At 39.1% G+C, this 26,751-nt stretch overlaps 1 protein-coding gene across 3 annotated transcripts; it reads right to left on the bottom strand.

The window, feature by feature from the left end:
- Nucleotides 1-793: 793 nt before the first annotated feature.
- Nucleotides 794-26,751, bottom strand: ASMTL (acetylserotonin O-methyltransferase like). Of its 3 annotated transcripts, XM_010394162.3 has the most exons (14): nucleotides 26,606-26,751; nucleotides 25,499-25,630; nucleotides 23,760-23,807; nucleotides 23,060-23,124; nucleotides 21,999-22,060; nucleotides 19,914-20,022; nucleotides 15,738-16,164; nucleotides 12,665-12,827; nucleotides 10,705-10,889; nucleotides 8,865-8,994; nucleotides 7,584-7,727; nucleotides 6,965-7,087; nucleotides 2,232-2,291; nucleotides 1,666-1,752 (listed from the first exon to the last, which is right to left on the bottom strand). In XM_010394162.3, exons 1-13 carry the CDS (start codon nucleotides 26,696-26,698, stop codon nucleotides 2,251-2,253), a joined length of 1,722 nt encoding a protein of 573 aa, XP_010392464.1. In that variant the 5' UTR covers nucleotides 26,699-26,751; the 3' UTR covers nucleotides 1,666-1,752; nucleotides 2,232-2,250. The 3 variants fall into 3 exon arrangements, with proteins under 3 accessions (XP_010392462.1, XP_010392464.1, XP_010392461.1); XM_010394160.3 differs by lacking the exon at nucleotides 2,232-2,291 and having other exon boundaries at nucleotides 794-1,752; XM_010394159.3 differs by lacking the exons at nucleotides 1,666-1,752; nucleotides 2,232-2,291 and adding an exon at nucleotides 3,585-4,865.

Genomic DNA, 26,751 nt, shown 5'->3' with positions numbered 1-26,751 from the left:
TAAAAGTATTGAAATTATGCTAGCTGGAGGGCATTTGTTCACACTCACCTGCTTTCATTTTTAATGGATGTTTCCAACCAAAGTAAATAAGGCCAAACCTGTTTTTTAAACAGATGACTGGTAAACCACAAAGCTGCAGCAGCTGAGGTGCCAGAAACCACTGCTTACACATGTATGTACTTTGTAGGATTTCAAAATGAGAGCATCTCTCTCAGAGGGCATGTTGTGAGAAGATGTGCCAGGCATAGCCTTTGTCTCTGCTCTAGTACAATATACTGCGTTAGATATGTCACTATACTTTTTTTTTTTTTGCACATCAAAAGATCCAAAGTAAATTGTGTGCTCTTCTGTATTCTACATCATAATACAGATAGACTGAAGTGAATCCTGTGCTCACAGAGGGTTATGCACATACAGTGTTACAAGACCATTATTTTGGACATAATTTGTGAAAGGCTGTGGTACATACATTCAGGAAGGCACACACAGCCTAACATGGTATTTCTTCCTTTTAAAAAAGCTCATAACTGAATGTTAATACTCTCTTAGCATAATACATTGTCTGCAAGACTGAGATTTTTTTCACCATGAAATTTTCTATTGATTTAAAAAGAACTTTATACTCTAAGACTCTTGAGTATCATCAGTGTGAAAAATGAAGGTAAAAGGCACAAGTAATGGGAAACTGTTCAGTCAGCAGTCGTCATGTTCTGTTCACCTTGGGAGCTCACCTGCATATGGCTGGGGGAAATCCTTTTTCCTCTATCACCACGCTTTTTCTTCTGTTTCTGCACCTTTTTTTTTTTTCTTTATCTAATCCCATATTCTGCTATTCACTTTTATAGGAGCTAACAAATTAAGTAGGACTAAAAAGGTGTAGGATAATGTTCTTGAAACAAACTTGGTGCCCTCACATTTAATCTCGAATTACAGTCACAGAAGAAACTTGTGCTTTTATATAACTGCCTTTTTTCAGAAACCTCTCTCAAAGCAGAGCAGTCTGTCTTGACTCTCTCAGGAAGCTGCTGCTCCAGTTCTCATTTCCAATCTTGACTACACCATTGCAGTAGCAGTTTCCAGACTTGATTAGAGAGTGTTTATTTACCGTAGAAGGTGTAACATAAAATTGTATTAAAATGGATGTTGATGGGGCCAAAGGACATTAAAATGATACCAACATTAACCTCCTGGAAGAGGGCAAAGCAATGTGTGCTGGTCTAAAAACTCTACTATTCTAATTGCACCAAGTATGAAGAAACAGTGATTTCTCAGAAGTGTGAATACTGCCGTCAGGCTGATGACACCATTTGTGTCCTTCATGTGTTGTGCAGCCACAGAATCCTCTGGCATCATTTTACTGAAGTCTAAAGTAAATGTAATCAATCTTTCTCCCTTTTTAAAAGTAACACCACAAAGCTGATATAACATTTCTTGTTACATTACTTGTATATGGTATTGATAGGAAGCTGAGAATGTATTTGCATGATTACAAAACATCAAACATAAGACATCCAGACTGCTACTTAATCCATTTTTTCTAGGTCTTAACACAGAGAATGACATCTAATAAATTTCCTGTTATTCTGATTTTAACATTTGTGAATCCATGTTGTTCCAGCAAGGCTTGATATTCAGAGCCACTTCTCTCCTTTCCCTCTGTCTGCACAAGCATGTTCAAAGACTGCAGCAGAGCTGTGCTCCTGTTCTTCTTCTCATCATCCAACACCATTTCCGCCAGCAAAACTGCACACCCTGATTTAAAAACAAATGCATGCAACAGTTCTAATCCATTGTCAGGCAAGAAAATTTCTGCTACCATATACAGGGGTGCAAACTACAAGACCTGGGTGATTTCCTTTATCATTTATGGATTTACTGTGCTATTAAAGGACTAATGCACTATTAAATGAATAATCAACTCCTCTTAACAAACCCCAGGAAATTCCCTTTCACAGTATGGAGTGACCAAACACAAGTCAAGGCATGTCTCTGTTTTCAGGGGAAAAGGGGATGACTTCTGCAGACTTGTCATGAGGACTATAGAAAACAGTAAGACAGGAATAGAGTTGCATGACTTTGGGATATACTGCTGCTTCACATTCATAATGAAATGATGCCAAGCAGAGAGAAGAATGGTAAGCATTACAGAAGCAGAGGAGAAGTCAATGTTTCTGTTCAATACATTCTGTACATTATTCTGTAGGACCCAAGTTCTTTGTGGTGGGACTAACCTAAGGATGAAAGCAGAACTTAAATGATCTGACTCACAGTCTTTTTCTCCATATTCACACCTGTGAGGGGAAAGGGAAGACAAGAGAGGGCTACTGACAAAACAAGCATTGCTATACATACTTGCCTTTTGGCCTTGCACCAACTCAGATCAAAGTAGCAGCAGTTCATGGTGATTTTATTATTAAGTGCTGCATACCATTCATATCTTTCTGACCTTTAAGACAATCTCTTCAGAGCCATTCCAACTTGTAAACCTCAGACATTTAATAATCATCAAAAAGTTTTGAAGTTTAACCCCCCTCATTCTTCATGTCAGGACAATTTTCCTCAGTTATGCATATTGCTTAGAAAATCTTTTTAGTGTTAGATGATTAAATCCACTCCTTCTACCAGTCAGCAAAAGATATTCAGAGCAACTGGAAAACTCATTTTGTATATTAATAAGATAAGCTTATAATTCCCCAGGTGTCCAGGCTGCATCAAATGATTGTAGAACAGCTGAGACTGAAACAGACCACAGGAGATCTCTAGTCCAGCCTCCCACTCAGAGCAGGGCAGCTCTACAATCAGCTCAGCTTCTTCAGGGCTTCTCACATGGAAGCCTCCAAGGACAGAGATTCCACAACATCCCTGGACCACCTACTCCAATGCTTAATTATCCCAAGAGAGCAAACCTGTGGTGCAGGACAACAGACACCATGCCCAAGGAACTAATGCTTAGTGTTGTGCCTTAATGACAGAATACATGAAGGCTGTGTGGTAGCCAGACACATTCTATTCAAATTTTACAGTCAGAGACATAGTACTTAGGGGCACAGTTTTAAAGTCTGTGACAGTTACAGGTGTGCCAACTTTAGGATTTCATTGTTTCTGACTCAAACAGCTTAGAGCAGCTTAAAGCACAGCATTATGAGCTTTATGAATAACTGTGAGAGATCTGATTGCAAGAACAAGTCTCTCTCAACATACAAACCTGTTAAGCTAATAGCAAGCTTCATGTCAATGTGGAAAAGAAACATTTCAAATTTATTCATTTGTTGAATATTTGGCCTTTTCTATTTTAAATGTCTGCACAGATGAGATCAGTCAAATTTCCATTCATAGAAAGCTTTTGCTAAAAATTAAAAACCCCACTATGGTAAAGTCTTACATTTCCCTGATTTTTACACCTAAAATGCTCTGTAGTAAGTGTGTTTCTCCTGATGAGTTGAATCTGTGGCTTTTTTTCTTTACCCATTAGTCAAGGAGCAAAGTAACTCCTGACTAAGTAACATCTGGGCAGATGGAACTCTTAACCTTCCTCACTGACCCTCTCTAATTTGCTGAGGTTGGTGATTCAGTATTGGCACAGCCTCTTTCACACTGGTTTATTGGGACTATTGCTGTACAAGTGACAAGCAAGAAACTCACAACTGATAGAGAAGAAAGCTAGTTTGAAAGTGCAACCTTTATCTCCAGAGAGGCTTCCACTAAAAAGTACACTTTAAAAAGAAAAAAATAAATTTCAATGAAGTATCAGGAGAGAAATAAACATTAGGAGAGGTGACATTAGTGACAAATCACTTGAAGCTATAAATAGGTTCTCCAATTAAAGACTGAAGCATGAAGAAACATTTATTTTTTAATTTTCATACAAGGGTTTATACATAAATCCTAAAACTCATCTCAGTTAATGAGACAGAAAGCATATATGGTCATTCAACCATATTCAGAAAACCCCAGAAGTGATAGTACACAATATGAACAGCTCTCAGCTGGAGCCTGTGCAGGTACATACTGTGGCTGGAGGTCAGAGGCTGCTGAAGTTCCTCTGTGATGTTATAGCTGTTGTAGGAAGATGTTTGAGGTTTGTTCTGTTTTCACTTTTGCTTGTAGAAAAAGTGCTTAAAAGAGACTGTCCTTGAGATATTTTTGAGTAAAGTCCCACACAGTAGTAAAAAACAGGACTAACATGCCCAAATCAGGCAGATGGTACAATATTTAATATTAATATTATCTAATTTTTCATTTCTGATATAAATGAGCAGTAACCACTGAATACACTGCAGAGCAAGAATTCTTTTTAATTTTAAGGTCTGAGAAAAATAAGGTATTAATGTAGCTCAATACAAGCTGGCAGTTTTAACTTGACATGCTGTACACAGCTAGGTCAAGTCTAAGCTTAATGCAGTCTGCAGAAGAACTGGATATTAAGGTATTTCACATGCAGGAGTTTTGGCCTGTCCCAGACACTTTTTAAAATGCATAGAATTCACTCCTGCAGAAGCTGCACTCCAACTTGTATCCAAGGCCTGTAACAATTATACTTCAGATAAAGGGCCAAAATGCTCCTAAACTGCCCATACAAGCTGGTTGATGATGGGTGTACTGCACAAGGGGGTGAAAATTCAGCATCCCACATTGCTTCTGGGTACACTACAGTGACAGACTCTTCTTGAAGCACAGAACCACATCTAGTAAGTTTCCTGTAATCTTAATTTGTACATCTGTGAATCCGTATTTCTCCAGTAGCTGTTTATATTCTGAGCCGCTTCTCTGCTTGCCTTCAGTCATACTGAGGGATTGTAGCACAGCTACAGAAGGGTGTGTCTTCTGTTCATCAAGCACAGTTTCTGCCACTAGCAAGGCATTTCCTGCATTTCCAAAACAACCAAAAGTGGTGCTGTTTAAGTATTTTTAGCTTTAACTTAAATGTTTTGCTCAGAGACATTTACAGAGGTCCCCTCAGACTGATTTTTAAATGGTCTTCAGTGGAAATCAGTGAAAGAAGTTTACTTTCAGTCATCTGTTCCTGGAAGCAATCATTTAATTGTTAAAAAGAAGGGAGAGTTTAGAGCAGTGTCTCTAGAAGTTCAGATCACTTCCTGCCTATGCTCTTAAACTCAGCCTTGCTTTTATTTGAGCCAAACAACTCCTTGTAAGTATCTGTCATACCCCAGTCTTTGCAAAAGAAGATTAAGACAGTCACCCACAAATTTTTTTTCATAATTCATAATCAGGATTATAGTTTATGGGCTAGGTCTTATTTTGCATGCTCTCCGCTGAAACAAACTTCAGAGCTACAGTTGGATTAAGGAATCAGATGATCTTAGTGGTCAGGCTTTTCTGCTTTTTGTCTTCTTTGATCTTTAATACTGCCTGAATAAGAGTCAGCAGTGTGCCCTGGCAATCCAAAGGGACAACCGTGTTCTGGGGTGCATCAAGCACAGGATGCGAAATCACTACACTGGCAATTGTCTCACTCTGTGCTGGTATTGCCTTGCCTTGAGTGCTGTGTGGGGTTTTCGGCACCACAATATAAAAAAGACATTAGGCTATTAGAGACCATCCAAAGGAGGGCCACAAGGATGGTGAAGGGCCTTGAGGGGAAGCCTTAAAAGGAGCAGCTGAGGTCACTTGGTTTGTTCAGCCTGGAGGAGACTGAGGGGAGAGACCTCACTGTGGTCTTCAACATCCTCACAAGGGGTAATGGAACATCAAGTACTGATCTCTTCACTCTTGTGACCAATGACAGGACTCAAGGAAACAGCATGAAGCTGAGTCAGGGGAGCTTTAGGTCAGGTATCAGGAAAAAGCTTTTCACCCAGAGGATGGTTGGGCACTGGAACAGGCTTCCCTGGGAAGTGATCACAGCACCAAGGCTGTCTGAGTTCAAGGGGTGTTTGGACAATGTTCTCAGGTACATGGTGTGACCCTTGGGGTATCCTGCATAGGGCCAGCAGTTGAACTTGAGGATCCTGATGGGTCCCTTTCAACTCAGTGTATTATTTGATTCTGTGTGCAGTTTTGCATGCCTCACTGTATGTGACCAAGATGTTGAAGGGCCATGAGGACAACATTCATGAGGTGCAGCTGAGGTCCCCTGATCTGTTCAGACTGGAGAACAGAAGGCTGAGGTGTGACCTCATCACCATCTACGACTTCCTCAAAGGGAGCAGTAGCAGGGGAGGTGCTGTCTCTGGTGAACCAGTGATGGGACACAAAGAAATGGAATGAAGCTGCATTAGGGAAAGTTCAGACTGGCTATTTGAAAAAGGTTCTTCACCCAGAAGGTGGTAAGCACTGGAACAGGCTCCCCAGGGATGCAGTCACAGCACCAGCCTGACAGAGTTCAAGGAGCATCTGGATGACATTCTTAGTCGTATGAACGAGTTCTGGTTAGTCCTTCAAGAAGCAAGGAGTTTGACCTGAGTATCCTTATGGGTCACTTCCAACTTGAGATACTCTGATGATTCTATGATTCAAATGTAGTAGAAAGTCAAAGAGGCTACATATTTCTCCTGGTACGTGTGCATAAAGTCGTACAGAATTTCAGCCAGTTTACCATATTCTGGACGCTACTGAGATAGCAAACCAACAGCACAACAAACTGCTGCTTCTTGATTAACCCAAAGGAGCTTTAGTTAGGCTAATTTTATGTACAGAAATAAGCACATGCTTAGTTAATTGATTATACAGGGCTTAGTAAGACTGGGCATGGCAGAGATTGGGGAGATGATATAGCTGTATGTGAAGCCTGCAATGATAGTAAAAGCTTAACATACATAGTTTTATTTGCAGCTTTGTTTCCTTCCTTTTTCTTAGTAGGTATTATCATAATGCAAACCTAGACATTCAAGCAAAGGCTACTACGATTGAACAGAAGAATATCGTACATTCGTATTAAAAAAGCATTACTCAGTACTCATTAAAGGTACATTAACATGCACCTTTCATCACAAAAACAACATACCTGGTCTGCAAACAGCTGATACCTTGCTTAATAGCACATGTATCTTTTCATCAGGCCAGTCATGAAGAACACGAGAAAGGATGTAAAGATCTGCTTCTGGAAGACTATCCTTGAAGAAGTCACCTGTTGGAAAACAGAGTACATTCCTACAGAAACCACGGAGCACATACTACAAAAACAAGGTGCTCAGCAGAGTACAAAAGTAACAAGAATGAACAGGTACAGGTATGCCCTGATTTGCAGGCAAGAAAGTGTAGTTAAAGAGCAGATCACAGGCAAGAATTCTGTTACAAAAAGGGAGAGCAAGCCTAAAGCAGGGAAGGAGACAAAGTTCTTTGTAGTCACCATGTTAAACTTGTCTAGAAATGAAATGCCTCAGACAAGCACATGCAGCCTCTGCTCCCAGTGGTATTCAAAAAATTACTAATTCATACTTATTTAGCCACATTCTCCAACCATTTTTTATCCCCACCAACTAAAAAATACAATGTCCCCATTTAGCATGGCTGAACCTACATTGCCCTGTACTAAGATATATTTGGGGTTGGAAGAGCAGCAAAAGAGCCTGTTCTATGCTCAAGGATAACAAATCAGACAAAAGATCGTGTGCTACATTTACCTGATACAAATGTCACTGGAGCAGTGTGTTGTCCTGAAGGCTGAAAGTAAGAGGTGTTTGCAATGACTTCTGGAAGGTCAAATACTGTGACCTTAAGATTTGGGTATACTTGTACTAATTCATGAGCCAGAGCTCCAGTGCAACCTGTTAAAAATTTAAAGAAGTCAAATCAAGTATTTTCTCCCAGAATTTACAGACATTTTTGGGACAAGGCTGTATATAACATTAAAATAAAGACATCCCATCAGAACTAGAGGTAGACAGTCAGCTCCACAACTAACATGGGCAACAGGACTTCCTAATTGCTAGAGCAAGGTTTTATAGCTTGTGGAATGCAGGTATGACTCCTTGCTGACACAGAACTGCTAATGTGACCTTTGATATCGGTACCTCAGGCTTTTTTTGGGAGTATCAAAATGTAAATGAAAACGCAAAGACTTCTACTTGTTGAAGAGCACCTCTAACTGTTTAGCATTTACAAAGCAGTGATACATGGAATTTGACAAACTCTCCAGCACAGTAAAGATTGTGAAGCTTTGGAGTCTCTGCACAAGTGGCAATGCTTGTACTGGTATGGGCTTAATTCCTCTGACATGCTGTCCACCTCCCCAGGCACAAAATAAAGTGTGCTTCCTTCAGTGGATCTTTCCCTAGGCAATAACATTCCCTCTCGCCGCTCCAAGCACAGGGCAAAAAAAGGAATGCTAAAAATAAGTTTCTTTAGGTATATCATTGGTCTTCAACATTTTGGTGGACATCTTAGATATTAATAACTGTAACAATACACACAACAAACCCACTAGAAAAGAACCCAAGCTTTTGTTCTAGCAGTGCAGTGTTTCAAGTTTGACACCCCAGTAGTGGCAGTTCACTACTTTCATTACTTTTGAAAATCCTGGATATGCTGTAGTGGAGAGCAACTCTCCTAAGGAGAGTTGTTGTTGCTCTCTAAGGAGAGAACAAAACTGCTGAAAATGGCACTCTCAGCCCAGTGCTGTATCACCTGAGCCACAAACTCTCTTCTTTTCTGCCTTGAATTGTGTAACTGATTGAGACAAACATTCACTTATCTTAAACCATTCATATACCATTTAGATAACTCTACTTTCAATTAGCTGCACTGTTCTTTTATTCTGACATTGCAATATCAGAAAAAAATAACAGTAGATAATATTACTGCAGTTCTAGTAAAAAATATACATATCTTTTAAATAATAAAATATGGAACCGAAATCAAGCTTTTCCCTTTAATTTGCATAGAAGTTCAGTTACAAGCCATACCTCCTAAATCACAAGCAGATTTAAACTGTGAAAGATCAAACGCTGTAGCCACATCTCTTGCTGTCAGGTGAGCAATGCTGTGCATGGCACCCATAAAACGTTGCTTTACCTCCTGGCTGTGATAATAGTCCTAAAAAGGGGGGAAAGCAGAGTAATTGATGTTTATTTTCATTAATAAACTAAAACTATGTACAACCAAGGATGTAAGTGAATGTGGTGAACATAAGAATTCCCAAAATGAAAAGGTCTTTTAAAAGTGCCACTGACTATTTGCTCATGCAAATCCTTTGCTGTAGTGATAAGCAGATTTTTGCATCCCCTCAAGAATTCTGATCACACAGACATCTTGAAAGGATAGATTTAGGAGACAAAGAAAAACAAGAGTGTTCCTTCTTGATAACCTCACAAATTGCTTTCATTTCATTCAAACATTTATTCTCCCATGATGGGAAAATAACTAGATAATTGGACCATACCATAAATCAGAAACATTAAAAATCATACTGTTTTTTCTGATTAGGGAAGAAGCAAGCATTCAGTACCAGAACCTCAGGCCTATACCTTTTCAAGGATACATACACACAAATCCCTTTATGTTTCACTTTTATACAGATTTCACCAGTTAGGGCTGGCTTTGACTCTGTCATGAAATGGAAGTATCTCCAGGCTGTGATGCACACAGTACCACAGACAGGCCATATATTCTGCTCAGACATACCATCCTGTACACATATGGAGCCCAGGTCCAAACTGGACACAAGCATCACCCAAGCAAAGTTGATAACCCAGATGTTTAACAAAGGATGAGATTCAGTTCATGTACATTAAACCACTTAATTTGTATATAAATTTAGGCATCTACTGCAACAGCTATCCTGAAGCAAAGTACCTTAACTCCCTTTAAAGACTCTGAATGATTTCCAAAGGAGTTTCTGTCCTCCAGTTATTTAAGTACCAACATGAGCCTAGCAGAACTTTTAAGTCTCCAGAAGTCCTTAATTCATTCCATTGACTATACATGACGGATGTAGACATCTCCTTCAGGAGAAAGCCTTCATTACCATCTTGAAGTTAAATACAAATTAAGGACATCAGGATGTAGTCTGAAGTACAATTTAAGCCAGCAGTGCTGTCAGAGATGAAGTCCTGACATATTCTCCTGCTCACAGTACCAGCTCTCTGCTAACACAGGTACAAATATTTATGCCTCTCAACCTGCTTCACAAGATGGGTAATCGACAAGTTAGGCTAGTTAGAACCCTAAGTGATTCTCCAGTCTGATCACATCCACCTGGGCTAGCACTGGGAAAGGAATGCCACAGATTGAAACAGATGGCAGAAGGATTACAATTTTATCAGCAATAGATATCAGCTTGAAGCTTATACAAAACTACAAAGCTTCATAAAGGAGGTTAGATCACTTCTCCACTGCATCAACACAAACCAGCTTTGACTATACAGCACAGCCTAAACTGGATGCACATCAGTATCAACAGACTGGCATCCAATATGGAAGGAGTGCATGTGTGGTAAGGTACTAACTGGTATGAAACTAAACAGGCCCAGAGGTTGTTCTGAGAGTGTGTCAGTGGGATGGGAACACTTCATCTGGAGAACTTCTCTCAGCACTTGAATTTCCCAATATATTCTGTGGTTGTTCCACTACTTCTACTCCACTACATAGCCTAAAGGTGAAGGGAACAGAAGCCTGGGATTAGTGAATTACATTGTAGTTCTACCATTTCTGAGATTGACAAACTTTGAGCTCTGTCCCATTTGCCCGTAGGTCAGTTCTGGGCTCCTCACAGCTGGTTCAGATACTAGTAAGAGTTTATATTACCTTAAATAGATCATCTGCTTTCTTTCCAAAGGCTCGATGATTCTGCCTGCTCCCTTCTTTGACGGCAGATTCCAAGTTTGTGAAGAGAGGCCAAAGGTGATCATTAGAATGGATAATGTAGCCATGAAGTGAGTATTTACCATCTGAGGCCAGGTAGGTATTTGCTGAGTCTGTATTACTGTAACCTTATGGAAAGAAAACAATTGAAACCAGTTTTGTTTCAGTTCTTTACAACTGTTGTTTAAAATCTGAAGGCATATTTTCCTGCATAAATAGCTAGTAAATCCTGATCTTATGATCTAGTAGTACAAATTTTGCAGAAAAAGTAATTAATTCTAAAAGTCTTGTCATTCTTAAAAGAGTAAGTACTTAGTTTATAAAAAGAATTTAGATGCTGGAAAATATAGATACACACTGATTTATTATTTTTATTTTAAACCAGAGTATCTCAGATACCTAATATTCAAGGGACAGTATTAGAAGTTCCTCATTCTTGACTGTATTTTTGTTTAGATTATGGCTTCTTCCCTGAATTCGAGCTTTCTCCACTATATTTTGCCTTTAGGGCTTTTTCATTTGTCTTGTCCTCTAACAGAGTTAAAAAGACTCCTTTACTTCCTTTTCTTGGCACTTCACCATTTCAAGTCTTACTATGTAAAACATGCACTTGGAAACTTAGAAATACATAGTGTGGACTGAAAAACTTAATTCTAATACTGACTCCCTCACTTACATACACCTTCAAGGACTGTTCCAGTTAGGAGCACTAAAATTTAAGTTGCCCATGAAGAGGGACACACTGCAGAACTCTCCTTATTAAAACCCTGATCATCTGTTGAAGACTGACTGTACTGCTGCAGCAGGGAATGGAATTTAACATTTATTTTAGCAAGAAACATAGAATCACTTCAATGGAAAAGCCTCTAAGATTATCAAGTACAACGTTTAACCCAGCACTGTTAAGTATACCACTTAACCAGGTTCCCAAGTACCACATCTACACACCTTTTAAATACCTCCAGGGATGGTGACTCAGCCACTTCCCTGGGCAGCCTGTTCCAATGCTTGACAATCCTTTCAGGGAAGAAATTTTTCCTAATATTCAATCTAAATCTCCCCTGGCATAGCTTGAGGCTGTTTCCTCTTATCCTGCTGTTTGTTACTTGTAAAAAGAAACTGTCTCCCACCTGGCTACAGCACCCTTACATGTAGTTGTAGAGAACAATAAGGTCTCCTCTGACCCTCCTTTTCTTCAGGTGTAACACCCCCAGCTCCCTCAGCCACTCCTCATCAGACTTGTGCTCCAGGCCCTTCATCAGCTCCATTACTCTTCTCTGGACATGCTGCAGCACCTCAGTGTCTTTCTTGTCAAGAGGGGCTCAAAACTGAAAACAGGATTCAAGGTGAGGCCTCACCAGTGCTGAATACAGGGGCACAGTCACTGCGCTGGTCCCGCTGGCCACACTACTGCCAATATAGGCCAGGATGCCATCAGCCTTCTTGGCTACCTGGGCACACACTGGCTCACGTTCAGCTGCTGTCAACCAACACCCCCAGGTCCTTTTCCACTGGGCAGCCTTCCAGCCACTTTTCCACCAGCCTGTAGTGCTGCATGGGGTTGTTGTGATTCAAATGCAGATGACACATCTGAGCTGTTACACTGCTTGCTGTCTGTGCAACCTTTTCTTAGCCATTTGGTCAATATTATGTCCAGAGAGCAAAAACAATCTAAAGTCTCCATAAAGGAGACCTGAATGTGTTCATTACATAAAGCCTACCCCCATATGAAACAATTCTAGCTACTAATAACAAAAGCAAAGGAGTAACAATCCATTCCCCTCTTCCCCAAATCCAAGTTACCCACAATATCAAGTCAGAACCTGTGACCTTAAAAGCATCTCTTCCAGTCCTGCCTGTCTTTCAGTACCACATGCAGTTGCAGGGAGGATACATTAATCACCTTGTGGTGTTTTCTCCAGTAATCCAAGAGAAGCACATGCATCAAGGAGTCTTTCAGTTCCACATACAGAGGTTCCAACATCATTTGCAATATCCACAGCCTTCATTGGACCTTTATCTTTCAGATGATCAAATATCTTCAGCTTAGAGGCTACAAACAGAGCCTATGTGTAGGTAAGAAATTGTTATCATGATGCATTTAAAAGACTGCAATCAAAAAAACAGAACTATACTGTTTGCCTAGAATTATTCTACACAACTACTGTTAAACTACTGCAATGCAGTTTAATGAACCTCCTAAAAATTGCTCCCTTCCTTCTCAGAGGGTTTCAGTATCTTGGCCAAGTAACAGCACTTTTAGTAACAGTGTTTGGGAGAGAAGGGAACTCACAGTATTCTGGAATGCAGCCTACAAATTTTGTATGAAGACGCATTTCTTTATGAAGACCCATTTCTTTATTCAGCTATTTAGCACTTCCCCATCTATATGGCTGTTTGACCTTATGGAACATTCTTAAGCATATGAACCAAGACCAAAAGATCAAATTAAATTTTATATACCCAACACATAAGGAACTCAAAGCTCTCCACTAAGCGTAACAGCTTCAGTTGCTAAAATACAGGTCTTTATTATATTAAAATTAAGAAAAAACCCAAAAAATATTAAGAACAAAAAGAATAAAACTTCCCAGGACAACTTTACTCCTGGCACACCTTAACAGGACGTGTACACATGGAATGGGAATGAGAGAACAGCTAGTGCCTCATGGTAAAGAAATGCTCATGGGCAATGGCAGTCTTAAGTTGAAAACCTTAGCCGAACCTTTTTTAAAAGATATGCTAACTAAACCGGAAAGTAAAGTTAATGAGATGTGGTAATATATATCTCTCCATGCAAAATTAATTTGCAATTTCTGTATTCTGAAGTAGGTAAAACACCTAAACCCAAAGAACTTATGGAGAGCACAACAATGGAGGCAAATGCAGCAATCACAGAATCCACTTCTTTACAACTGCAAGTAACTATAATGAAATTTAAAACTAAAGGTAATCAAGGGAAGAAGGGCCTTGACATTCTGCTTAATAAAATCAAAGGGAAATAACTTTGAGAGGTAGGTCCGCTACTGGGTGTCTATATATTCTATCATCTTCACCTCTTTTTACAGTTTCCTTTGTTACTCTAATAAGAACATACAGGTGGGATTTATTATAATTCAGACTTTCACAATACTGAGCCAATTACATCTAGTTTGCAACCAGATGGCTTCTGAGACCTGTCCAGGCTTTAGACTGATACCAACTGTAAACTATTAGAACAAGAAAAAGAAGGTGAGAAGATAAGGCAGAAAGCTTGGCTGACCTACCATTCAGTAATTCTCAGGTGGGAAAAAAAAAAAAAAAAAAAAAAAAAAAAAAGAAAAAGAAAAAATGTGAAAGATCTGAGTACAGATCAGATTATGTAAATTTGGAACATGTAAACTTCAAAGTTTTTTAACTTCGAAGGATTTAATCCTGATCCCCTCCTGTTCTGCAACAGAGCTGTTCAGAGTAAAATAGGCAGCAACATCTTCACCTGCAGGAGATTCTAGTCTGCCTTATAAAGTTCTTGAAGCAATATTCAAGAATCAAAATGAAAAAAACTTGAGAGTTTTTGTGGAAATAAATGCTTTTGTTTGCTCAAACCTATTCCACAAATGGAAAGATGAGTTTTGTCACATCACAATACATTGCTACTGGTAATTTTACCAAGACCCATGATGAAGACCAAAAAAATAAATCCGACTAGTTCAACACACCATTCAGTACTTTATACTATGACTTTACACTGGAGTAGTGGGAAAGCAAAGCTCCTCCTTTTATTTCCTGCCTCCACTGTCTTTCACTGCACAAAATGGAATTCAGCATCACATCACTGTAAACAGTATAAGTAATATACAACCACATGCTGATGATTTTCCGTATTTATTTTTATTTGAATTGAAGAAATGCTAAGCATCATCTCACCCATTCAAATACACTGCTCCCTATGGATACACAAGCAGTTCACAAATGCAGCAACCTCAAAGCCACTTTATTCCAAACCTCTCAGCATAGCTTTGCATGCCTGCAAGCAGCACATGCCTGCAAGCAGCATACCCACAGATCTACACCACATGATCACACTACAGTCTTCCTTCAGAGCTGAGCACAACTCTCCACTGTTTCAGCAAAACTATTGTTCACTGTCTGGTGTGCCTCCCTCCATTCACCTTAAAGCTGTCATATCTTTATTTCCAAGTTTGCATTTCACTGCCACTTTAGCACTTTTTTTCACTTCTTCCTAAAACATAAATAACTTGATGGAGACCAGTGATCTATTAGAATGATCACTGTTCATTTCTTCTTCACTATTGTCCTTGCTACACTGGAACTATGAGTAGAAAATCTGGGAGTACTTAAAATGTCCACCTATGCATTTCTCATCATGCTTGGCTGATGCACAGAGCATGTGACCTTGTTTGTGAGCTGTTATGAGTATGCCTCCATCAGATACAGCATGGATATTCAGTTAAACACACATGGAACATGAAACAGGTTATTAAAAAATATTATTCTTAAGAGGCAATAAAAAATTAGTATCTTCCACAGAATTCTAATGCAAAGCATTAGAAGTTAGAAAGGAAATATAATATATACAATTTTTGTCACAGTTTTAAGTCAGGTAAGTTAACCACATTAAATGTTTTCTCTGCAGAATAAATTCCAGCTTGGTTGTACACTTCTGATCAGCAAAAAAAAAAATCTCCAACTTCTTTTCCCTCTCAACTCAAGAGAAAAAATTATCAAATAGGTAACTGACATTTCATAGAACACATAAAAACAAATACAGAAAACCAAACCCAACAATGTTTGCACTGCACCAGAAGCTTCAGCTATCTTAGATTCTCCAGAACTTCAGTGGTCCTTTTTTACTAATTATTAATACATTCTTTCCCCAGCTCAAGTATTTCACATAACTGGTACATACTGGAGTACAGTGAAACAAATATATCAGACTACAATGTAACAAGTAGTTTTATATTTTCTTCCCTTACCTTTGAAGCTCTAAAACCGTCCATCAGCTCTAGAATTTTGGATGGAAGTTTTGCTGCACTCTGTGACACTCCATTCTGATTTTCCAAAGGCACTGTAAAACCAGTTCTGACACCAGAACTGTTTTCAGAAGTGTAAACAGCTTCTGAGGAATGCATCCCACTGCTGTCCAACTTACTAGCACCTTTCTGCTTTGTGAAATTTGAAGATTCACTTTCTCCATCACTTTGGTTCTCAAAAGTGTCCACAGAAGGGATAGAGTCGTACTTTTTACGTTGTACATTATGTTTAGAGGGCGGATAGTACAATTCTGCTAGCTTTTTGCAGAAGTGATTCAGAGGAAATCCCACCACATTCAAGAAGTCTCCATGGACATACTCAACTAACATTCCACCAAGGGCTTGGATACCATATCCACCAGCCTTGTCCCTGGGGAAGAGAAAACAAAAACAGCATCGATCTAATTAAGGTTAAGGGTGGAGGTATCACAGAACACTAATAATCCACCAGTACTGCAGAGGCTGGAATAAAAACTAGTGTACCTGAGTTAGAAGCAGATTAAATCTACTAGCTAGGCTGAACACTTCAATTTCTAAATCCCAAGATAAACATAAGCATCAGTATTTCCACTAAGGGTGACTAGCCAAAGGTCTTGATGCTTCAGTCAGCGCAAGTGCCGCAGTCACCTAAGCAGCAGGTGACTGCAGTCAGAGTGTGTTGTCACAGGGTACCCAGCATTTGCCAAGTCGTGGCTACCAAAAAGGTAACAGTAAGTGTCACCAAGACCAACACTGCCACTGGGTCACCAGATGCATACTGACCCTCACTCAATTCCACAAGAGGCTGAAAAGCCTTTAGGAATGTTAGGTCCCAAAGGAGCTCAACAAAGATGACCCCTTAGAATTCAAATGACTGTAGAATGTGTCTTGCAGATCTCAGTCACAGGAATACCTGAAATGAGGATTGGGAAGACAGCATTTTCTTGGGAAAGAGCAACTTATTCAAACAAGATCCACTACTCCATTTAGCCCTATCCATCTCTTGTGCAACCACCGAGATAGAAGCAGAGTTGTGGTTCACAACACTGTGCTCTTAGATGTCATGGTAATATTGGTAATTTGGCACAATGGGCGTAATTACGCAAATTCCACAGAGTGGAATGGAAATACATACAAGTCAGATAAGCTGCTGTAGACCCAACAATTTTACTGTTCTCGTACAAGGAACAAGGCAGTTAAAAGTATGTTTCCTCATAACAACAGAAGCTGAAAGCTACATCAGCAAGCTTAGAAACCAAAGGTCAGTCAGCCTCAGATCCATTAACTTAAGGTAGCACGGAATTATGCAATCTTATGCATGAGAAAGAAGGTTACTACACAAAAAAATATTGCTAATTTTTTAACCTTAGATTTGATCAGGAACAGCTCTTTATTTTTAGTACTTATCTCTGGATTCCATTTCTAATAGCATCCTAAAACAAACAGAGGAATTGGTGTCCCAACAAGTAGGATTTTCTGAATTGCTATAAATTGGGGAATAGAGATTTTCCTTTAATCTTGCATTGTATGCACTACCTTATAACTTTGTCATTGTTTAAATTATTACTTCTTTTTTAACATTCTTATGACTTACATCAACTAAATTAGGATTATTTTAATGACTAAAATGTCTTCTCATTTTTAAATGAAGTTGCAGTCATTTTGGTATACGCTTACAGGGAGGCAAAAAACATTAGGACTATCAAAAGCAGCAGTATCATACTCCCAGCAAGAACATTAACACAACTGGCCACACGTTTATTTTTCTACAACACTCTATGTTCTGGGATTGGATCTTGAAGAAAATATTTACATTCTACATTTTATTACTTCCCAGTGAAGTCAAACTGTAGAGCTCTAGGCTCTGTCATCACCTTCTTCCCAGACTGCAGTAGGGTCCTCTGGTTTCACTGCCATCAGATGAGAGCTACTAAAACCACATAGGATTTTCAGGCTAGAAGTTGTAAGCAGAGAGAGAAAGTTGTTCATAAGGGAAAGACTACAAAATAAAAAGCTGGGTCAAAGAGGCTGGCAGAAACTAAGTCTACTCATTATACAAGCCCAAAACAGTTAGGATTACCGTGGTACAGCCTTCTTTTTACAGATAGACAGAAAAGAAGAAAGAGACACTGCCTGCAAGCAGAAAATCCTTGGTTAGAAAGAGGAACAAGAATAAAACAAGAAGCAAAACATCTTTCTGCAGCCCAAATTTAAGGGTTTTTATAGCCTCACCAAAGACTACCTTGAGACAGCAATTTCCCCGCCTTTTTTTACCCATACTTTAGGTCAGCTATGTATTTCTAGTATTAGTCTCTGTCACCAGTGATTGACTTAAATACTATATGCCAATTTTCTTCTTGCTACAAGAAGAACTCAGTCTAATCCTCAGTAGCATTAGTAATTTTTCTTTTATTTTTTCATGTGATCATTAAGTCTTATATTATTACAGAAAATTACTTCGCCATTTAGTTGGTTTTTTTTAAAGTAAGAAATGGTCACTTGACAGCAATACAGTGTTTAGAAAAACCTGTATGCATATAGGTGTGTAACCTGTATGAGTGGCCATGGAGGAGGGAACAAAAACAGACAACCAAAAAAAAGTGCTGTGAAATACTTCTTAGTGCTTTGCAAAATTTATAGGACACTGTGTTTAGTAGCTCCTTTGCAAAGTCAGAACAAATTCCTATCCTCAGGATTATATAAACAAAGATCAATTGGCTTCTGCCTAAGAGAGTAATGAAATACATTCTCTGAACCTTTGGTCCCTGAGAAACCCTTGATGTCACACAGCCTGTTTAGCAGAATGAACAGAATGACCCAGCACTGCTCATGGGCCGTTTTGCTGCAGCAAAGCACTGCTAAAGCATATTTGCTCCCAGAGGAAGTACTCAGAATATTCCAAAATTATTTTCAATCTGACATTCTTCCTAAAAATCCATGGTAATTTCTCCTTCAAACTGAAACTTTATGACCCACTAAATCTAAGTATCATACTAATTAGCATAGTAAACATCACCTTCCAAAAACCTACTTAGGAATTTGTTTCAAGCTGTAGTCTTGCCAAAACATTCTCTCCATATAATCCAATTTAATATCAGTCTATTCAATAAATGGTGAACCTTACATGTTCACAAAGTATGCCTCATTTACAGATAAGCATTGAAGTATGACCAAAGTCTACACTGGTTTCTCTTTCCCTAGTAAAACATGACTTTATTGTTTTATAGCACAAATGAGTTTAAAAACCACCACGATTTATATTCTTACATGGCCAGAATTGAAGCTACAGAGACAAAAGTTCATATCAGATCACTTGATATGCAGTCCACAGTCCTAACTATGCCTTCACAAGGCTTCAGCTAACGCAAAAGAAAGACAAAGTCCTTTTTTCCCTTGTTGTCTCCAAATAAGTACTTTTTCTTTTATATATATATATATATTTTTTTTTTTTTTAAGCAATCTAGTGAACTTCATCTTAGGAGTAGTAATAAGGCATTCTGTTCTCATCCTATTTCTTCCATGGAATCACTGTTGTCTGGTATATTGTCTTTGTAAATGCTGCCTATATAGGTCAGTAATCTTATTACCAGTGTAGCAGGTACACATAAGCTAAAGGACAATTTTGGCATAGGAACACACAAACTGTGTTTTCACTTATCACAAGGATAAGTGAAAATTAAGCTGGTGTTCCTTGCATCAGAGCAGTGATTTTGATAGACTAAATACACTGAGTTCTATCTTCTTCCAATACAGTTCCACGATGCCCTGATTATCCCACACTCACTCTTTTCACCTGTTTATAATGAAAACTATACCTTGTCTCAGGCATCAAAGATCCCTGAATGCCTCTGCTAACAGAGAAATAATTGTATACTGCACAAGCACTTGCTCTAATCCAGAATATTTCAAGACTTCACTTTACAGATTCATTAGGGTTCTAAAAAGGTAGCTCACTTTCACTGAAGAAATGACAGCTTCACAAAAGAACAAAAGAATAGTGACCTTGCATCACCCATGCTATCATTTATCATACACACAGCAAAATGTCACAGAACACAGGACAATGTTTTACACTGGTGGCTTAATGTACCCTAAGGCCTATTCTCAAGTGTTGTGTGGTGGCATCAGGGTCTTACTCACATTGGCTCCCCGCTATGAATGTACTCCCATAAGAGCTCTTCAGACAGCTCAGAAAATTTTACTTTAGTCTCTTCATAGAAATCAGTGATGTCCATCTCTAGCTGATTGTCTACAGAAAGGAAGAGGCCTTATTAGAAACAGGAATTGTGGCTTAGAGAGCATAACATCTAAGTTTTATTTCTTAATCACTTAACAATTCTGCTTGAGAAAAATTAAATATATTACACAGATGTATGAAATGACTAATAATGTTCTTTAGGTACAGTGGACTCAACTTTCCCAAGACAGTAAAAGTTTGCATTTTCAACCCCTGCCATCCTGGCTCAGGGCTAACACACTGCTCTTCCTGTGTGGAAGATAATCTTAAATTAACAATGCTTACACAAAGCTATTTATGGGTGCTGGCACACACATCCAGCAGTGAGTACAAAGAAGGCTATAATCACCCTTCCAACTTTATGACTGTTGTCGAAGAACTCTTAACAACACATCAGAGTTCAACATGTAGCTGCAATAAAAGTGGGAACATGCAGCTGCACCTGCACTTCAGACTTGGGTATCCAGCAGTCCCATCAGGAACCATCACTCATCTTCATATCTCTCAAGAGATGACAAGATTATTTCAGACTTCTGTAGCTGGAAGTGGCTGAGGGAAGGTGCAATAAAGTACTGCACACCTGGGTATGGACCCTGCTGCACGTGGTACACTGTGACCCTGCTGTCACTGTAGACAGAGGCTTTCCCAAAACATGTTCAAAAGGTAACAGCCTTGCACAAATGAGTGTGCACATTACAGATTAGCAGCTCTCTCTACTCTTTTCTATAAACACCAAGGTCAGCATCTCCTGTTACCACAGTTCTGGTAGCAGTGGAAATGCTTGAGGAGGAGTAAGAAATATCTACAGTACAGACCAAGGGAAGAATGCTAACCAACTTCTAATGGTGGTAGTGTGAAAAAAAAAAACCAGCCAAACATTTAATGACCCAGATGGAATAAGAAAATCAGTGCATATGGAGACAGATTACCATGTCTTTCAGTAGGGTAAAAAGTTCTAATCAGCTCAAAATGGAAATTTCATCTTTAACAAGTTAAGAAACACATTGTAACAATAAACTGCAACTACAAATGTATTCTACAAAACTTCTTCAATTGATTGCATGTCTTGGGGAATATGCAGACTAAAGGTATTTTTATTCATCTGACTGTGATGCAGTTCAAATTTGTAAACTTCAAATGAGATGTGCTGTTATAGCATCACTGCTACAGTTCAGTGCACTTAACTTTCTTCCTAGAGTAAACAGTTGAAGGCATTATTTACATTGCTGGGTTGCTCACAGAACCCCCTTGGTAACGTTTTATTTCTTTTGCAGCAGCTCTCCCTCTACTATACTAGCAGTACCACATCACTAACTTTAATTCTCTTTTACAAGAGTTAAGAGAAATCATTCCAGAAAAGAGTAAAAACTGTTAATTTGTCTACAGAAAGACTTTGTCCAGTGAAATGTCACAGAAATGATGCCTGCAAAAGCTCTACTATAAAGACTATTGACACAATTATCAGATGATGCCCCTCAAACACTCCTCAACTTATATTAATGGTACCGTTTACATAAAAACCACTCACTTTCTCAATAAACTATCTGATAAAGAACATTGGGGTATTGCTCCCTACAGCCTCTTAACAGTCTGAGACATTAAGCCTCACCTGGTGTAAACACAACACAGAATAAAGTTGATATGGATCCCATTCAGCTCAGTCTCAGAGTCTGTAGTACCTTACTTGAACTTAATTTAGAATATTCCACAACTTACACTGGCCTTTGGAATAGTCTCATAGCTTTCAGAGACAGTATTTCTAAACTCCATTGTATTTTGTCACTTTCCTTCCTGTGTGAAAACTGAATAGAGGAAGAAGTTTTGCTTTAGTGGGGAGTCTTTAAGTTATATTTTGATAAGGTAATTCCTGAGGAGAAAACCAATTCAGACTGTATATGAAACATCTTCATCCTGTTTCTTTACCTGTACAAGCTATAATGGGAGAAATTTTTAATACAAATACTGAGTTGTAATAAAATTATGTGTACCTTTACTGTGGCAGTGTATAATAGCCACTCCTGTGAAAACACTGTGCTCTTTCCCATTCAACCTGTCAGGGAAAAAAATATCCATTAAGCAACAGTCTTATTAAATGTTCTACATGATTATAATGCTACAGCCTGAGAAGCAGATCACTACACTAATATACCATTCAATGAATCTGACATGTGCCCCAAACAAATACATTTTATTTCAGTATCAGTGAAAAGACATTGTCAAAACAAACAAAAAAATAACCACATAAAAAAACCACTATCAAAAGCTGCAGTCATTTCAAGTCTCCAAAATACCATTTGTATAAAAGTAGTCCATGGTATCAGCTCAATCACTGTACATCAGGAAAGTGACTATTCCAAAAGTATTAGAAAAGGCCAATTGGCATAAACACTACTGTTACGACCATCTTCACTGAAAGCTGGTAATAAATCCTAGGTGATGCAACTCAGACTAAACATGTAATGGGGAACTAGAGCATATGTTCTCCTTTCATTCAGACTGGCCCCCAGAGATCCCATGGCAAGCTAGAGTGTAGAGGAAGAGCCCAAATTTCCTTGTCCCTGGCTCTCTCCTGTAGTGGCTCTGGAGTGCCACGCTGTGGCCAATTAGTTCTGAGGACTTTTATTATCTGCTGTGTAAGCAGTAGATGTATAATAGCAAGGCAATGTGAATCTTTGAAGAGACTGTTTAAAGAATAGCCTCATAAAGATTAGCCAAGATATGTTTGGATGTGATCAGAAGCATCTCACATGCTCTGTTCCCCACAAGATTCCACACTAAATTGTAAGATGAAACACTGAAAATTTTCATTTGACACTTTGGATAGATGCAAAGATGCATCATTTTGTCTGCATTTTTTCCAGGAGTTCTAAATAGCTAAATATTAAGTGCATTTCATATCCCTAATTAAGAGATTGACCTACTAAACTTACAACAAACAAAACAAAACCCAAGAAAATTTGCATGTATCCCTTCTGTGGAACCCTTTTGAGAATCTAGGTGATGGAGAAATTGAATCTTCAGATTTCATCTCTTACTTAAAACTACAGACCTTGATAGCATTCTGTAGGCATCTTGCTTATCAACTGGTTTCTCCAGGATCTGCTCATCCACAGACTAAAACAGAACGACAGAGTGAGTGTGCTGCTTTTTCTTACTTTTGAGTCAGAGTATTACAGGATTGAGGTCATAAATTATGTTTAAACCATGATTTCAGCCAGGGCTTCAAACTTGAGTTTATTGAGTAGAGCAAGAACCACAGACACTTTGGTAGAACAGGTAATTTAGTGTCAAGTACAGGAGTACCACACTCTACTCTCCAGTGACTGCAGCTCTCAAACAAAAGAAAAATTCAACTTTTTCTGCCCTTAACAGGTCACTGTCTCTGTGAAGATGTCAGGTGTAGTGACCTCCTATAAGGCACAACACTGAACAGTTCCCATGATCTGGACTTCTTGACAGGCAAATCACCTGAGAATTTCCATTACATATAAGATGATCCAATGCAATACTTACAGCAGTGTTAGTATCCCCAAAACCAGTAGCAAGGCTTCTAGCTCTCAAGATTTCAAAAATTATCTTGTTGGGGAAAAAAAAAACCCTAAAAGCCACAGCCACAAACCCCAAAAGATGTAATATAATGCAGATATAACTTCAATGAAGGCAGCTTTCAAACTTTAAACCCAAAGATACAAGTATTTCCTACGCTCATCATAAATTAAAGTAGTGCTAAATAACTGAAGACTTCTTACCACAATAGTGTCTGCTCCTATGACAACATCAGGTGTTCTCAGGTGTTTCTGCAAAGGCATAAATAAAAAGGCATTTGTGAGAAGATGCAAAGAGAAGAAAACCTTTTAAGGTAAGAAAATAGCAGTTTACTAGTTTAGAAGTAGGGCTCTACACTGACCTGAAAACAAGACACTGTTTCTCCTTTTGCACTGTTTCCAAAATAGTAATCATTTACATTACCATAAAAGTGAGGCTTGAGCAGACCATTCTCAAACCACAAATTTGCCCAAATATATTACTGATGAATAAATGCATCCAGGAAATAAAGTGCATTCTCAAAACTCCATCTGGTCTTCAAGGTGGCAAACAATTCTTTTAAAGGAAGTACCTAATGTTTGGAAGCCAGAGAATACAGCCCTCTAGGATCATTCTTCCAAGCAAAATTTTACTGAAAAATAAACCCCATTTTTTTAGCTACACTTTTTTTCTCTTGAAAGGGAACATACACAGTCTGTTTTCTGAATATGAAAGGTAGTGGCATGTAAAATTCCTTGTAGACTTTTCTTGACTTTAAACTGTACCTGTCCTTATAGCTAAGTTTTTATTTACTTTCATATTATAAAGTACATAACTCTTACTTAACACAGCATGACATGAAATCTGTCTGCAAGTGTGACTACCATAATACAACATTTATAGGGAGGCTACTCTTCTAGAGAAAGACTGTTGATGTGCTTTAAATTGTTTAATGATGCCTGGAGTTAATTCTTGTAATTCCTGTATGAAGAAGCATTTTGAAATCCACTGAACTAGCATTATCACCAGCACAGTGTTTTGCAATGAAAGCCCAAAGTAAGTCATTTAGTGAGGGTGGGTTTAAAATCCACTCTCCGATGTTGTGCCATTGTCCAGAAAGTAGTTGACAGAATCCTGGGTAACGATTTACATTGGAGATCATGCAATATTTGCTTTGAAGAATGGTGACATCTGGCAACACTGCTCATTTAAAGTGTTCAACATTCTTTTTCTGCCACTAGTATAGGATCAACAAACATACCCCTCTCTTTCAGAGCTTTGTTACTAAGAAATTATTACAGTCCATTTTGTGAGATTTAATCAGCTAGACTTTTAAATAGGTTCTGGTAGTAAAGAGCCTTATGTGCTCAAACAGTGATCACAGCCAAGGGCATAAGTCAAATACCACTGATAGTGTAAGTTGCATCACTGGTTTGGATAAAATCACATCAAGTTTTCCCTTCTTAAAATTAAAAAGACAAATTCTGGTTTAAAACATTCTGGCAAAGCAACAGTAATTCTTCTTCTGCTTTCCTCCAGTACCCCTATACTCAGAGTTTCTGAGTTACTCGTCACTCGATCAGTGAAAGATACAGCAAAGCACTGCAATCACATCAGAGTTTTTCCATGGAGTCTGTCTCTACAATCAACAAATACCTAGAATGAGGTCAGCCATATACCTGACTGTTCAAAGGAACTATGGAATATATATCCCACACAAGACTAGGTGTGATGCTGACAAAAGATGCAGGCCACTTCAGTTTGTGGAAAGCCTGAACTGCAGGCATGAGACTTTTGATTAGGCAATTTCAAGACACTGTCTTTCACAAATGACAGGAAAGCATTCATTAGCCTTCAGTGGAGAGAAAGGACTCAGGGATCACTTAAACAGTGCAAGCAAATTAAGTCACAGTAAAATGCATCACCTAAAGCCAAAAAGCTCATTGCTATAATCATAACTTACTACATGCATTCTGTTTGCTACTTCAAGAGCTTTCTGTTTTGCTGTTTCCACAGCATACTCATAAGGGGCTGTAAAAGATGACTTTTCAAGTGTCTCCTTAAACCAGGATGGAACCACCTCAAAACGCAGGCCCTGTAACACAGGAAAGTGATGCAGTCAATCTGACCTCGTTATTAAACATTGCTCCCAAGGCATATTAAACAAGTAGAAAGTTTGACCACTTTAACACACCTCCCCCCAAACACACACAGAAAAAAACACCCAGTGCTCCTATCAGTGTTTAGTGCATACGTACACTTTGCAAGCAATCTAAAACAAAATCAGATAGAACGTCAAAACAGGTGTGTGTATTTGATTCTACCCTTATTTATTAGAACCTAATCATCACGTCATTATTCTCATCATACAAAAACTAACAGTATAAACGTACACACTTCAGAAACAAAAGATTATACTACTGGATTTTTTTTTTTATTGAATCCATCCATAACACTTTACTGCAACAGTGCAAATTCTTACAGGAGCTTTACTGCACTTTATGTGCCTTTATACACACGATAAACAGAAAACAAAACCGGACAGTTTCTGATTGGTTTTGTCAAAAGAAACCCCAACTATTCTTCCAGCTTTTTGCCTCTATGTTACACTTGTACAATTACTACACCCAGCAGGCAGGCTATGTTTCTAATAACTCAGTGCATGACTGAACCTCTGTGCTTCTCCACACATCTGTATTTTTAAGTTATTCCTTCCACTTAAGCTCAATTTATCAGTTGAATTATTAAGAATGGTAATACTAAGCAACCTAAACTGGGCAGGTAATACCCAAGTACTAATCAAAAGCCTCCCGCAGCCCGCCCGGTGAGGCCGACACGCTCCTCCGCAGGAGCTGAACGGCCTGACTGACAGGTTACGGCCTCCTTTGCTCTCCACTAGTGCATTTCAGAAAGGAGGCATCTCCTTCATGCCGCCCGCTCCCCTCCCGCTGGTCTCATGGGGCGGGCAGGCCGGGAGGCGTCGGGCCCCGCGGGCCCGGGCCGGCAGTGGCAGCCGCCGCTGCCCACAGTCCCCGGCCGTGCGAGGCGAGCGGCTGCCGGCCGCACTCACCACGTTGGTGAGGATCTCCTGCCGGCGCGGCGAGGCGCTGGCCAGCACCACCCGCTTGCTGACCAGCTTCCCCAGCACCGGGTTCAACACCATGGCGGCGGCCGCCGGTCCTCAACCTCTGCTCCGCGCTGCTCGGAGGCGGGGAG

Source organism: Corvus cornix, chromosome 1, assembly GCF_000738735.6.
Source record: "Corvus cornix cornix isolate S_Up_H32 chromosome 1, ASM73873v5, whole genome shotgun sequence".
NCBI lineage: Eukaryota > Metazoa > Chordata > Aves > Passeriformes > Corvidae > Corvus > Corvus cornix.
Note: the sequence above shows the minus strand (reverse complement) of the source record. Positions and strands in the feature narration are given on the sequence as shown.